Consider the following 14,245-nt stretch of genomic DNA (forward strand, 5'->3'; position numbering starts at 1 on the left):
TTCTGGTTTGAGGCCCTGGAAGAGGCCATCCATACAGCTCCATTGACTGAAATTATTGACAAGCTTAGAACTCTTAAGCTAGCTAACTCATTTGTTTCTGATGCCATTGTTCATTTGACTAAACTAACGGCTAAGAATTCCGGATTCGCCATCCAGGCGCGTAGGGCGCTATGGCTCAAATCCTGGTCAGCTGATGTGACTTCAAAGTCTAAATTACTCAACATTCCTTTCAAGGGGCAGACCTTATTCGGCCTGGTTTGAAAGAAATTATTGCTGACATTACTGGAGGTTAGGGTCATACCCTTCCTCAGGACAGGGCCAAATCAAGGGCCAAACAGTCTAATTTTCGTGCCTTTCGAAATTTCAAGGCAGTTGCAGCATCAACTTCCTCTGCTTCAAAACAAGAGGGAACTTTTGCTCAATCCAAGCAGGCCTGGAAACCTAACCAGTCCTGGAACAAGGGCAAGCAGGCCAGAAACCCTGCTGCTGCCTCTAAGACAGCATGAAGTAGCGGACAACGGATCTAGTAGGGGGCAGACTCTCTCTCTTCGCCCAGATGTGGGCAAGAGATGTTCAGGATCCCTGGGCGTTGGAGATCATATCTCAGGGATATCTTCTGGACTTTAAAGCTTCTCCTCCACAAGGGAGATTTCACCTTTCAATATTATCTGCAAACCAGATAAAGAAAGAGGCATTCCTCAGTTGCGTACAAGACCTCCTTGTAATGGGAGTGATCCATCCAGTTCCGCGGACGGAACAAGGACAGGGGTTTTATTCAAATCTGTTTGTGGTTCCCAAAAAAGAGGGAACCTTCAGACCAATTCTGGATCTAAAGATCCTAAACAAATTCCTCATAGTTCCGTCGTTTGCCTTTCTAGACAGGCATTACCAATTTGTAGCTCTTCCATTCAGGTTGGCTACAGCCCCAAGAATTTTTACAAAGGTTCTGGGCTCACTCCTGGCGGTCCTAAGGCCGCGAGGCATAGCGGTGGCTCCTTACCTAGACGACATCCTGATACAGGCGTCAAGCTTTCAAATTGCCAAATCTCATACAGAGATAGTTCTGGCATTCCTCAGGTCGCATGGGTGGAAAGTGAACGAAGAAAAGAGTTCTCTATCTCCTCTCACGAGGGTTTCCTTCCTAGGGACTCTAATAAATTCTATAGAAATGAAAATTTACCTGACGGAGTCCAGGTTATCAAAACTTCTAAATGCTTGCCGTGTTCTTCACTCCATTCCGCGCCCCACGGTGGCTCAGTGCATGGAAGTAATCGGCTTAATGGTAGCAGCGATGGACACAGTGCCATTTGCGCGCCTGCATCTCAGACCGCTGCAATTATGCATGCTCAGTCAGTGGAATGGGGATTACACAGATTTGTCCCCTCTACTAAATCTGGATCAGGAAACCAGAGATTCTCTTCTCTGGTGGTTATCTCGGGTCCATCTGTCCAAGGGTATGACCTTTAGCAGACCAGATTGGACAATTGTAACAACAGATGCCAGCCTTCTAGGCTGGGGTGCAGTCTGGAACTCCCTGAAGGCTCAGGGTTCATGGACTCAGGAGGAGAAACTCCTCCCAATAAATATGCTGGAGTTAAGAGCAATATTCAATTCTCTTCTAGCTTGGCCTCAGTTAGCAACACTGCGGTTCATCAGATTTCAGTCGGACAATATCACGACTGTGGCTTACATCAACCATCAAGGGGGAACCAGGAGTTCCCTAGCGATGTCAGAAGTCTCCAAGATAATTCACTGGGCAGAGACTCACTCTTGCCACCTGTCAGCGATCCATATCCCAGGTGTAGAGAACTGGGAGGCGGATTTTCTAAGTCGTCAGACTTTTCATCCGGGGGAGTGGGAACTCCATCCAGAGGTGTTTGCTCAATTGGTTCTCCGTTGGGGCAAACCAGAATTGGATCTCATGGCGTCTTGCCAGAACACCAAGCTTCCTTGTTACGGATCCAGGTCCAGGGACCCAGAAGCGGCACTGATAGATGCTCTAGCAGCGCCTTGGTTCCTCCACCTGGCTTATGTGTTTCCACCGTTTCCTCTGCTCCCTCGTCTGATTGCCAAAATCAAACAGGAGAGAGCATCCGTGATATTGATAGCGCCTGCGTGGCCACGCAGGACCTGGTATGCAGACCTAGTGGACATGTCATCTTTTCCACCATGGACTCTGCCTCTGAGACAAGACCTTCTAATACAAGGTCCTTTCAATCATCCGAATCTACTTTTTCTGAGACTGACTGCATGGAGATTGAACGCTTGATCCTATCAAAGCGTGGCTTCTCCGAGTCAGTAATTGATATCTTAATACAGGCACGAAAGCCTGTCGCCAGGAAAATTTACCACAAGATATGGCGTAAATATCTTCATTGGTGTGAATCCAAGAATTACTCATGGAGTAGGGTTAGGATTCCTAGGATATTGTCCTTTCTCCAGGGACAGATTTCTGCTCTGTCTATTCTTTTACACAAACGTCTGGCAGAAGTTCCAGACGTTCAGGCATTTTGTCAGGCTTTAGTTAGAATTAAGCCTGTGTTTAAACCTGTTGCTCCTCCATGGAGCTTAAACTTGGTTCTTAAAGTTCTTCAAGGGGTTCCGTTTGAACCCCTTCATTCTATTGATATCAAACTTCTATCATGGAAAGTTCATTTTCTGATGGCTATTTCCTCGGCTCGAAGAGTCTCGGAGTTATCTGCCTTACATTGTGATTCTCCTTATCTGATTTTTCATTCAGATAAAGTTGTTCTGCGTACAAAACCTGGGTTTTTACCTAAGGTGGTTTCTAACAAGAATATCAATCAAGAGATTGTTGTTCCATCATTATGTCCTAATCCTCCTTCAAAGAAGGAACGTCTTTTGCATAATCTAGATGAAGTCCGTGCCTTGAGGTTTTACTTACAGGCTACTAAAAATTTTCGCCAAACATCTAACCTGTTTGTCGTTTACTCTGGACAGAGGAGAGGTCAAAAGGCCTCAGCAACCTCTCTTTCTTTTTGGCTTCAGAGTATAATCCGTTTAGCTTATGAGACTGCTGGACAGCAGCCTCCTGAAAGGATTACAGCTCATTCCACTAGAGCTGTGGCTTCCACCTGGGCCTTTAAAAATGAGGCCTCTGTTGAACAGATTTGCAAGGCTGCGACTTGGTCTTCGCTTCATACTTTTTCCAAATTTTCCAAATTTGATACTTTTGCTTCTTCGGAGGCTGTTTTTGGGAGAAAGGTTCTACAGGCAGTGGTTGCTTCCGTTTAAGTTCCTGCCTTGTCCCTCCCATCATCCGTGTACTTTAGTTTTGGTATTGGTATTTCACAAGTAATGGATGATCCGTGGACTGGATACACTTAACAAGAGAAAACATAATTTATGCTTACCTGATAAATTTATTTCTCTTGTAGTGTATTCAGTCCACGGCCCCGCCCTGTCCTTTTAAGGCAGGTCTAAATTTAATTAAACTTCAGTCACCACTGCACCCTATGGTTTCTCCTTTCTCGGCTTGTTTTGGTCGAATGACTGGATATGGCTGTGAGGGGAGGAGCTATATAGCAGCTCTGCTGTGGGTGATCCTCTTGCAACTTCCTGTTGGGAAGGAGAATATCCCACAAGTAATGGATGATCCGTGGACTGGATACACTACAAGAGAAATAAATTTATCAGGTAAGCTTAAATTATGTTTTTTTCAGGAGGTTTAGTTTCAATCTGATAAGATCCAAGGATTCTGAACATAGTTTCCCAGGGATACAGATTTGTTTTCAAATCTAGTTCCCCAGGGAAAGGTTTCTCCTGTGTCTTGTTCTGAAGAATCCTGTAAAGACAAGAGCCTTCTTTCAGTCAGTCTTAGATCTGACATCTTTGGGAATTATAGTCCTAACTCTTAAATTAGAACTAGTCGATGAGTTTTATTCCAATCTCTTCATTGTTCCCAAGAAGCAGGGAACATACAGGCCAGTTCTGGATTTAAGGACTTTAAAAACAAGTTTTTCAAAGTTCCTTTTTTTCAAGATGGAGACAATTTGGACTGTTTTTCCTCTTGTTTATACAAAGACTGTTTATGCCTATAATAGATTTGATTAATTGTATTATTCATATCCCTATCACAGGGATCATCAGTAGTTCAATAGTTTTGCATTCCTTGACAAGCCGTTTTAAATTTGTTGATCGCTTTTGTCTGTATTAAGAGCTCAGGCTTTTGTGGCTCTTTACTTGGATATCTTGGTAAAGACTAAGTTTAGCAGTAGCTTATACTAACAGACTCTTGTTCTTTCTTCAAAAGCATGACTGGAGAATCGATTTTACAAAAAGATATATTTCTCCTTATACCAGGATATATTCCTTGGTATCATTGGTATCCTTGGTATCATTATAGTCTCTCTATGATACTATATTTGACAGACCATAGGAGATGGAATGTTTGTTCTAATCTTCAGTTCTTTTTCCATCCATAATTCTTTGCATTGAGGTATTAGGTCTGATGTTTCCAGCATAAGATGCTATTCCATTTGCTTGGTTTCATTGTCTTATTAGATTATTTGTTTTGCTTTGTCTGGAATACAGGGAACATTCTTAGCTTTCTCAGTAAATATTTCTGGATTTCTGAGCAAAACTATTCCTGGATTTTTTTTAATGGATTAATCATCACTGCATTTTTTGTTTGTTCAAATTAGACTGTGGTTTTAGCAAAAGCAAGTAATTTCAGGTTGGGTTGCAGTTGGGAAGTCTCAGAGAGCACAGGGAGTTTGGTTTTCTTTAGGAGGCAAGGGTACCTATAAATGTTTTGAAATACGTGCAATCTTCAAGGCTCTTCAGAGCTGGCATTTGTTGAAGAGAGACTTTTCTGCATTTTTAATTAGACAATGTCACAGTAGTGGCTTACTTCTTTCACTTGCTGTTTCGTGACAATGAGTGAGGTGTCCTGAATTTTGTCTTCTGCAGAGACTAATATCTGTTCAATTTTCTGCAGTTTATATTCAAGGGGTTAGCATTTGGGAAGCATACTTCTTAGTCACTAGTCTATTCATCCATGGAAGTAGTCTCTTTATCTGGAAGTTTTCCTTCAGATTGAGGTTAGATGAGTTTGTCCAGAAATAGATCTGATGGCTTCTCAGTGAAACAATGAGCTCCCCAGATATTTTGAGAGGTTCAGTGGTCCTCAGGCAGAGTTTGTGTTACTCTAGCAGCTCATTGGTTGTTTTGTCTGGCTTACATTTTTCCACCCTTTCTTCTGTTACCAAGGGTAATAGCCAGGGTCATGCATGAGGTGTCATCAGTAATTCTGATTGCTCCAGCTTGACCTCACAGTACTTTGTTTGCAGATTTTGGCACAGATGTCCAGTTTTCCTCCATGGCTTTTTCCTCTTCACCACAACCTTCTGTCTCAAGGGCTGTTTATTTTCATCAGTTTCTAAAAATCTCTCAGAGAGCTTTTTTCTTTCATGTTATTGGCAAGAGTCCATGAGCTAGTGACATATGGGATATACATTCCTACAAGGAGGGGGCAAAGTTTCCCAAACCTCAAAATGCCTATAAATACATCCCCCACCACACTCGCAATTCAGTTTTTACAAACTTTGCCTCCTATGGAGGTGGTGAAGTAAGTTTGTGCTAGATTTCTACGTTGACATGCGCTTCTCAGCATGCTGAAGCCTGGTTCCTCTCAGAGTGCAGTGAATGACAGAGGGATGTGAAGGGAGTATTACCTATTGAATACAATGGGCATCCTAATGGGGATCTATTTTATAGGTTCTCTGTTATCGGTCGTAGAGATTCATCTCCTACCTCCCTTTTCAGATCGACGATATACTCTTATATACCATTACCTCTACTGATTCTCGTTTCAGTACTGGCTTGGCTATCTACTTTATGTAGATGAGTGTCTTTTGGTAAGTATGTTTTCCTTTTATTTAAGACACTCTCAGCTATGGTTTCATGTCAGTTTCATTTTTTGGGAAATGCATTTATAAATATATATTAAAAAAAACAAAAAACAAAAACTTTTTGTCTTACCTGAAAATTTTTCAAATTGACTTTCTTTTCTAAATGGCAGGCTGTTAGGCTCGCGGGAGCGCAAAATGCTACAATTTATTGCGTCATTCTTGGTGCAAGACTTTTTTGGCGCGAAAATTATGTTTGTTGACACAATTTCGGCATTTCCGGCATCTTAGTTGTCGCCGAGAGTTTTCACATAGTTGCGTCATCTATGACGCTCTTGTTTGTTGCAGACGTTCTTGACGCCAAAAAATATTTTGTCTGTTGTGCGTCATACTTGACGCCAGATTTTTGACATTATTTAAGTCCTTATTTCATTTTGCTTCTGGTTTCCAGAGGCTTATTTTGTTTGCATTTTTTTCCCATTCCTGAAACTGTCATATAGGGAAATTGATAATTTTGCTTTATATGTTATTTTTTCTATTACATATTTCAAGATGTCTCAAGCTGACCCTGTATCAGAATCTACTACTGGAAACCTGCTGCCTGATGTCGGTTCTACCAAAGCTAAGTGCATTTGTTGTAAAGTTGTGGTAACTGTTCCTCCGGCTGTAGTTTGTGCTAGTTGTCATGATAAACTTTCAAAAGCAGACAATATTTCCATTAGTAATAATCCATTACCTGTTGTTGTTCCTTCAACATCTAATGTTCAGGATATTCCTGTTAATGTGAGAGAATTTGTTTCTAATTCCATTCAGAAGGCTTTGTCTGTCATACCACCTTCTAATAAACGTAAAAGGTCTTTTAAAACTTCTCATAAATTTGATGAATTTTTAAATGACCAACAGCATTCTGATTTATCTATCTCTGATGAGGATCTATCTGGTTCAGAACATTCTACCTCAGATATTGACGCTGACAAATCCTCATATTTATTTAAAATGGAGTATATTCGTTCCTTATTAAAAGAGGTGTTGATTGCATTAGATATGGAGGAGACTAGTCCTCTTGATATTAAAACCAGTAAACGTTTAAATTCGTTTTTTAAACCTCATGTAGTTATTCCAAAAGTTTTTCCAATTCCTGATGCTATTTCAGATGTAATTTCTAGGGAATGGAATAGACTGGGTACTTCTTTTGCTCCTTCTTCAAGGTTTAAGAAACTGTATACTTTGCCAACTGATAGATTGGAGTTTTTGAAAAGATCCCCAAAGTTGATGGGGCTATCTCTACTCTTGCTAAACGTACTACTATTCCTACGGCAGATAGTACTTCTTTTAAAGATCCTTTAGATAGGAAACTTTAATCTTTTCTAAGGAAGGCTTATTTATGTTCAGGTCATCTTCTTAGGCCTGCTATTTCTTTGGCTGATGTTGCTGCGGCTTCAACTTTTTGGTTGGAAACTTTAGCACAACAAGTACCAGATCATAATGTGTATAGCATTGTTAAGTTAATTCAACATGCTAATAATTTCATTTGTGATGCCATTTTTGATATCATTAGAATTGATGTAAGATATATGTCTTTAGCTATATTAGCTAGAAGAACTTTATGGCTTAAATCTTGGAATGCTGATGTGACTTCTAAATCAACGTTGCTATCTCTCTCTTTCCAAGGTAATAAATTATTTGGTTCTCAGTTGGATTCTATTATTTCAACTGTCACTGGGGGCAAGGGAGCTTTTTTACCACAGGATAAAAAATCTAAGGGTAAATTTAGGGCTGCTAACCGTTTTCGTTCCTTTCGTCAAAATAAGGAACAGAAATCTGACCCTTCCCCTAAGGGAACGGTTTCCAATTGGAAGCCTTCTCCAGTCTGGAATAAATCCAAGCCATTTAAAAAATCAAAATCAGCCCCCAAGTCAGCATGAAGGTGCGGCCTTCATTCCAGCACAGCTGGTAGGGGGCAGACTAAGATTTTACAAGGATGTTTGGATCAATTCAATCCAAAATCATTGGATTCAGAACATTATTTCTCAAGGGTACAGAATAGGTTTCAAAGACCGCCTGTGAGAATTTTTTTTCTCTCACACATTCCAGTGAACCCAGTAAAGGCTCAGGCTTTCCTGAAGTGTGTTTCAGACCTGGAGTTATCTGGGGTAATTGTGCCAGTTCCCTTTCAGGAACGGGGTCTGGGGTTTTATTCAAATCTGTTCATTGTTCCAAAGAAGGAGAATTCTTTCAGACCAGTTCTGGATCTAAAAATTTTGAATCGTTATGTAAGAATACCAACATTGAAGATGGTGACTATAAGGACTATTCTGCCTTTTGTTCAGCAAGGGCATTATATGTCCACAATAGACTTACAGGATGCATATCTTCATATTCCGATTCATCCAGATCACTATCCGTTTCTGAGATTCTCTTTTCTAGACGGGCATTACCAATTTGTTGCTCTTCCTTTTGGCCTAGCAACAGCTCCAAGGATCTTTTCAAAGGTTCTCGGTGCCCTACTCTCTGTAATCAGAGAGCAGGGTATTGCGGTGTTTCCTTATTTGGACGATATCTTGGTACTTGCTCAGTCTTTACATTCTGCAGAATCTCACACCAATCAACTACTGTTGTTTCTTCAAATACATGGTTGGAGGATCAATTTACCAAAAAGTTCCTTGATTCCTCAGACAAGGGTAACCTTTTTAGGATTCCAAATTGATTCAGTATCCATGACTTTGTCTCTAACAGACAAAATACGTCTGAAATTGGTTTCAGCTTCTCGGAACCCTAAGTTTCAATCATTCCCTTCAGTAGCTATGTGCATGGAGGTTTTAGGTCTCATGACTGCAGCATCGGACGCGATCCCCTTTGCTCGTTTTCACATGAGACCTCTTCAGCTTTGTATGCTGAGCCAATGGTGCAGGGATTATACAAAGATATCACAATTAATATCCTTAAATCCCAATATTCGACTATCTCTGACTTTGTGGTTAGATCACCATTGTTTAATTCAAGGGGCCACTTTTGTTCGTCCAACCTGTACTATGATCACAACAGATGCGAGTCTTTCAGGTTGGGGAGCTGTCTGGGGATCTCTGACAGCACAGGGGGTTTGGAAATCTCAAGAGGCAAGATTACCAATCAATATTTTGGAACTCTGTGCGATTCTCAGAGCGCTTCAGTTTTGGCCTCTTTTGAAGAGAGAACCGTTTATTTGTTTTCAGACGGACAATGTCACACCCGTGGCATATGTCAATCATCAAGGTGGGATTCACAGTCCTCAAGCTATGAAAGAAGTATCTCGGATACTTGCATGGGCGGAATCCAGCTCCTGTCTAATTTCTGCGGTCCATATCCCAGGTATAGATAATTGGGAAGCGGATTATCTCAGCCGCCAGACTTTACATCCGGGAGAGTGGTCTCTTCATCCAGATGTGTTTTTTCAGATTGTTCAGATTTGGGGGCTTCCAGAAATAGATCTGATGGCTTCTCATCTAAACAGGAAACTTCCCAGGTATCTGTCCAGGTCCAGGGATCCTCAGGCGTACTGCTGGTGGCTCCAGCATGGCCACACAGGTTTTGGTATGCGGATCTTGTTCGGATGTCCAGTTGCCAACCTTGGCCACTTCCGTTAAGCCCAGACCTTCTATCTCAAGGCCCATTTTTCCATCAGGATCTCAAATCATTAAATTTGAAGGTATGGAGATTGAACGCTTAGTGCTTAGTCATAGAGGTTTCTCTGACTCAGTGATTAATACTATGTTGCAGGCTCGTAAATCTGTGTCTAGAAAGATTTATTACCGAGTTTGGAAGACTTACATTTCATGGTGTTCTTCTTATAAATCTCTTAGGATTCTTTTAGAATTTCTTGAATTTTACAGTTTCTTCAGGATGGTTTGGATAAGGGTTTGTCTGCAAGTTCCTTGAAAGCACAAATCTCTGCTCTTTCTGTTATGTTTCACAGAAAAATTGCTAATCTTCCTGATATTCATTGTTTTGTACAGGCTTTGGTTCGTATCAAGCCTGTCATTAAGTCAATCTTTCCTCCTTGGAGTCTTAATTTGGTTTTGAGGGCTTTACAGACTCCTCCATTTGAGCCTATGCATTCTCTGGACATTAAATTACTTTCTTGGAAAGTATTGTTCCTTTTGGCCATCTCTTCTGCTAGAAGAGTTTCTGAGTTATCTGCTCTTTCTTGTGAATCTCCTTTTCTGATTTTTCATCAGGATAAGGCGGTTTTGCGGACTTCATTTAAATTTTTACCTAAAGTTGTGAATTCTAACAACATTAGTAGAGAAATTGTTGTCCCTTCGTTGTGTCATAATTCTAAGAATTCTCTGGAGAGATCTTTACATTCTTTGAATGTGGTAAGAGCTTTTAAATATTATGTTGAAGCTACTAACGATTTCAGAAAGACTTCTAGTCTATTTGTTATCTTTTCTGGTTCTAGGAAAGGTCAAAAAGCTTCTGCCATTTCTTTGGCATCTTGGTTAAAGCTTTTGATTCATCATGCTTATTTGGAGTCGGGTAAATCCCCGCCTCTTTGGATTACGGTTCATTCTACTAGGTCAGCTTCTTCTTCCTGGGCTTTTAAGAATGAAGCTTCTGTTGATCAGATTTGCAAAGCAGCAACTTGGTCTTCTTTGCATACTTTTACTAAATTCTACCATTTTGATGTTTTCTCTTCTTCAGAAGCAATTTTTGTTAGAAAAGTACTTCAGGCAGCTGTTTCAGTTTGATTCTTCTGCTTATTATTTCATTTTTTTTCATTATAAAGATTAAAACTTTTGATTTGGGTTGTGGATTTATTTTTCAGCGGAATTGGCTGTCTTTATTTTTATCCCTCCCTCTCTAGTAACTCTTGCGTGGAAGTTCCACATCTTGGGTATTTGCTATCCCATACGTCACTAGCTCATGGACTCTTGCCAATTACATGAAAGAAAACATAATTTATGTAAGAACTTACCTGATAAATTCATTTCTTTCATATTGGCAAGAGTCCATGAGGCCCACCCTTTTTGTGTTGGTTATGATTTTTTTGTATAGAGCACAATTATTCCTATTCCTTGTTGATGCTTTCGCTCCTTTCTTATCACCCCACTTCTGAATTGTGGGTGTATTTATAGGCATTTTGAGGTTTGGGAAACTTTGCCCCTCCTGGTAGGAATGTATATCCCATACGTCACTAGCTCATTGACTCTTGCCAAGATGAAAGAAATGAATTTATCAGATAAATTCTTACATTAATTATGTTTTTCTGATTATACTATTGAATAATTGATTCAGGCCCATGAACCTTTGACAAGAAAGGTTTTTCATAGGATTTGGAAGTCATTTATTTCTTGGTGTTGGAAGCATGGTTTTAGCTGGCAGTCTTTTAGGATTCCTTGAATTCTTCAGTTTGTTCAGGATGGTTTGGATAAGGGTTTATCCCAAAAAAAAAATAAGGGCCAAATTTTGGCTTTTTCACTTTTCTTCTATTTTGCTAAGCTTTCTGACTTTATCGTTTTTTGTTTCAACTTTCTTTTTGTCCTAATCCAAAAGATTCTATGGAGAGGCTTTTCATTTGTTGGATGTTTTTAAGGCTTTGAAATTCTATTTGCAGGCTTCTAAGGATTTTAACTAATCTAGTTTGTTCATTATTTTCTTGTTTTAGAAGGGGTCAGAAGAAAACAGCTGTTTTTTTGGTTTCTTGACTGAAGCTTTTGATTTAAAAGCTTTCTTGGAGGAGGGTTAGTGTCCTCCTTAACTTATTTTCTGCCCATTCTAATGGGTCAGTTGTAATTTTTCTTGAGCTTTTTAGAATGAAGTTTCTGTTGATGACATTTTTTACACAGATTCTTAATGAATCAGATACTCATAAATTTGTTTTTAAGGGCTCTTTGAGGTTTGGAAATTGTTGCCTCCTCCTAGTGGCCAGGAGTGGAATTCCCAGGAGTAATTACTCATGGACTCTCACCACCATGAAAGAAATGAAATTATCAGGTGAGCATAAATTATTTTTTTAAGTGAACAATGAAGTTGCCTATATGTTGTTTCTCTTTTCTCTTTCAAGCATTTTAGAAACTCTTAAAACAGAAGGAAAAGCACTCTATGGCCTTTCTGAATTAGGCATAAACAATGAGGATCTTAGTAAATATTTAAGGCTACAAGTACATCCGGGAGAGGAAAATTATGCCTTAGATATCCGCCATTCATCAATAACTGTGAGTAAACTGTCATTGATACTTAATTTTAATCATTTGAATCATGTTCTATTGTTCTTATTTTGTAAAATGTATAGTAAATTACTAGTAATGAAGTGTCAATTAATACAAAAATAGTCAAAAACACTTGAACATAAACAAAACGCCTTAAAAAAAGGTGAAAAGGTGTGCCTTTAAATTATAAATGAATACTTACAAGTATGATGAAATATGTGCAGTTAGATAATAAATAAAATTGTATCGCATATAAAACAATTTTTAGAAAATTAATTAAATAAACCGTTGCTTGTGATATAAAAAAGAATAAATGGTAAATAAAAAGTGCTTAATGTCCTGAATAACAATCAGGAAATTGTGATGTGTTCCTTAAATAGTGTTACGTGAACACCAAACTCCAAAAGTCTGGAACACAGGTAGGCAACTCTTCTCAGGTGAATGGCCGTTCACTTTAAAAGATCCTAGAAGACAAATCAAAAGAAGGCACCCATAGCGTAGTATAGTCTAGGAAGATGAGAGTAACAAACAATGGATGAAAATTCACTCACATTTGTTGAATCACTGCTAAGTGATATATGTGCAGGCCAGATATTCAGGAGTAGTCTGGCTAACTCACCTCTTGTGTCAGGACCTGGAATATAAGTCTCCCAAAGGCAAACAAAGACCTTGGGATCCAGTTCGTATTGTTTGCCTTTGCTCTAATTTTCCTAGACTATACTACGCTATGGGCGCCTTCTTTTGATTTGTCTTCTAGATACTTAAACATAAGATGGAGAACAAGTGAAATATATAGAAAAAGACATACTCTCAATTCAACATTCAAAATAGAGAGCTACATCATTATGTCTGCTTACTAGTTATAGCTGTTAAACCTTAAAAAAAAAAAGTGCTTACGGTTGTAAAGTCACCAAAAAATATTTAGTATTAAATAGACAGTCTAGTCAAAATTAAACGTTCATGATTCAGATAGAGCATGGGATTCTAAACAACTTTCCACTTTACTTTTATCATCGAATTTGCTTTGTTCTCTTGGTATCCTTTTTTAAAAGCTAAACCTAGGTAGGCTCAAACTGAATTCTAAACTTCTGAGCTGCCTCTTATCTCGGTGCATTTTGACAGTTTTTTTACAGTTAGACCGTGCTAGTTCATGTTTATCATATAGATAACATTAGGCTCAGGTGGAGTTACCTAAAAGTCAGCATCGGTTGGCTAAAATGCAAGTCTGTCCAAAAGAACTAAGATAAGGGGGCAGTTTGCAGAGGCTTAGATACAAGGTAATCACAGAGGTTAAATGTGTATTAAAGGGACAGTCTACTTGAAAATATTTATTATTTAAAATGATATATAATACCTTTAATCCCCAGTTTTGCATAACCAACACTGTTTTATGAATATACTTTTTACCCGTGATTACCTTGTATCGAGGCCTCTGCAGACTGCCCCCTTATCTCAGTTCTTTTTACAGACTTACATTTTAGTCAATCAGTGCTGAGTTATAAATAACTCCCGGAAGTGAGCACAATGTTATCTATGTGGCACACATGAACTAGCACTGTCTAGCTGTGTACATTGTCAAAATGCACTGAGATAAGGGGCAGCCTTCAAGGGCTTAGAAATTAACATATGAGCTTATCTAGGTTCAGCTTTCAACAAAGAATACCAAGAGATCAAAGCGAATTTGATGATAAAAGTAGATTGGAAATTTGTTTAAAATTGCATGCCCTATATGAATCATGAAAGATTAATTTTGACTTGACTGTCCCTTTAAAGGGACATTAATTACTAAACAAATACTAGATAAAATGATGCATTGAAAGAAAATATTAATCTGAGAATAAATTGTAGATGTATTTTTTCAAAGTTTCATCAGCTGTTTAAATATCAGCAAAATAAGTGTAACGTTTTAGGGCCAGATTACAAGTTGAATGCAAACTATCACTTCCGTGTGAGTTAGTATTACAAGAGAGGTGCAATGCTAACGCAACCTCGCGTTCGCATTGCACGGAAGCTTTGCGCTCACGAGAGCGTGCTTCCATAGGCTCCAAGGAAAATGAGGACAAAATTAATAATGAAATTATTTCTTTCATGTAATTAGCAAGAGTCCATGAGCTAGTGACGTATGGGATATACATTCCTACCAGGAGGGGCAAAGTTTCCCAAACCTTAAAATGCCTATAAATACAC

At 39.1% G+C, this 14,245-nt stretch overlaps 1 protein-coding gene across 1 annotated transcript in view; it reads left to right on the forward strand.

Moving 5' to 3' along the window:
• Positions 1-14,245, forward strand: part of UGGT2 (UDP-glucose glycoprotein glucosyltransferase 2) — a 991,813-nt gene that overhangs the window by 330,545 nt on the left and 647,023 nt on the right. Inside the window, exon 12 of the mRNA XM_053707835.1 lies at positions 11,914-12,064. Coding sequence (XP_053563810.1) covers positions 11,914-12,064 — 151 coding nt within the window. The remainder of the gene's footprint in view (positions 1-11,913; positions 12,065-14,245) is intronic.

Source organism: Bombina bombina, chromosome 3 (genome assembly GCF_027579735.1).
Source record: "Bombina bombina isolate aBomBom1 chromosome 3, aBomBom1.pri, whole genome shotgun sequence".
Lineage (NCBI taxonomy): Eukaryota > Metazoa > Chordata > Amphibia > Anura > Bombinatoridae > Bombina > Bombina bombina.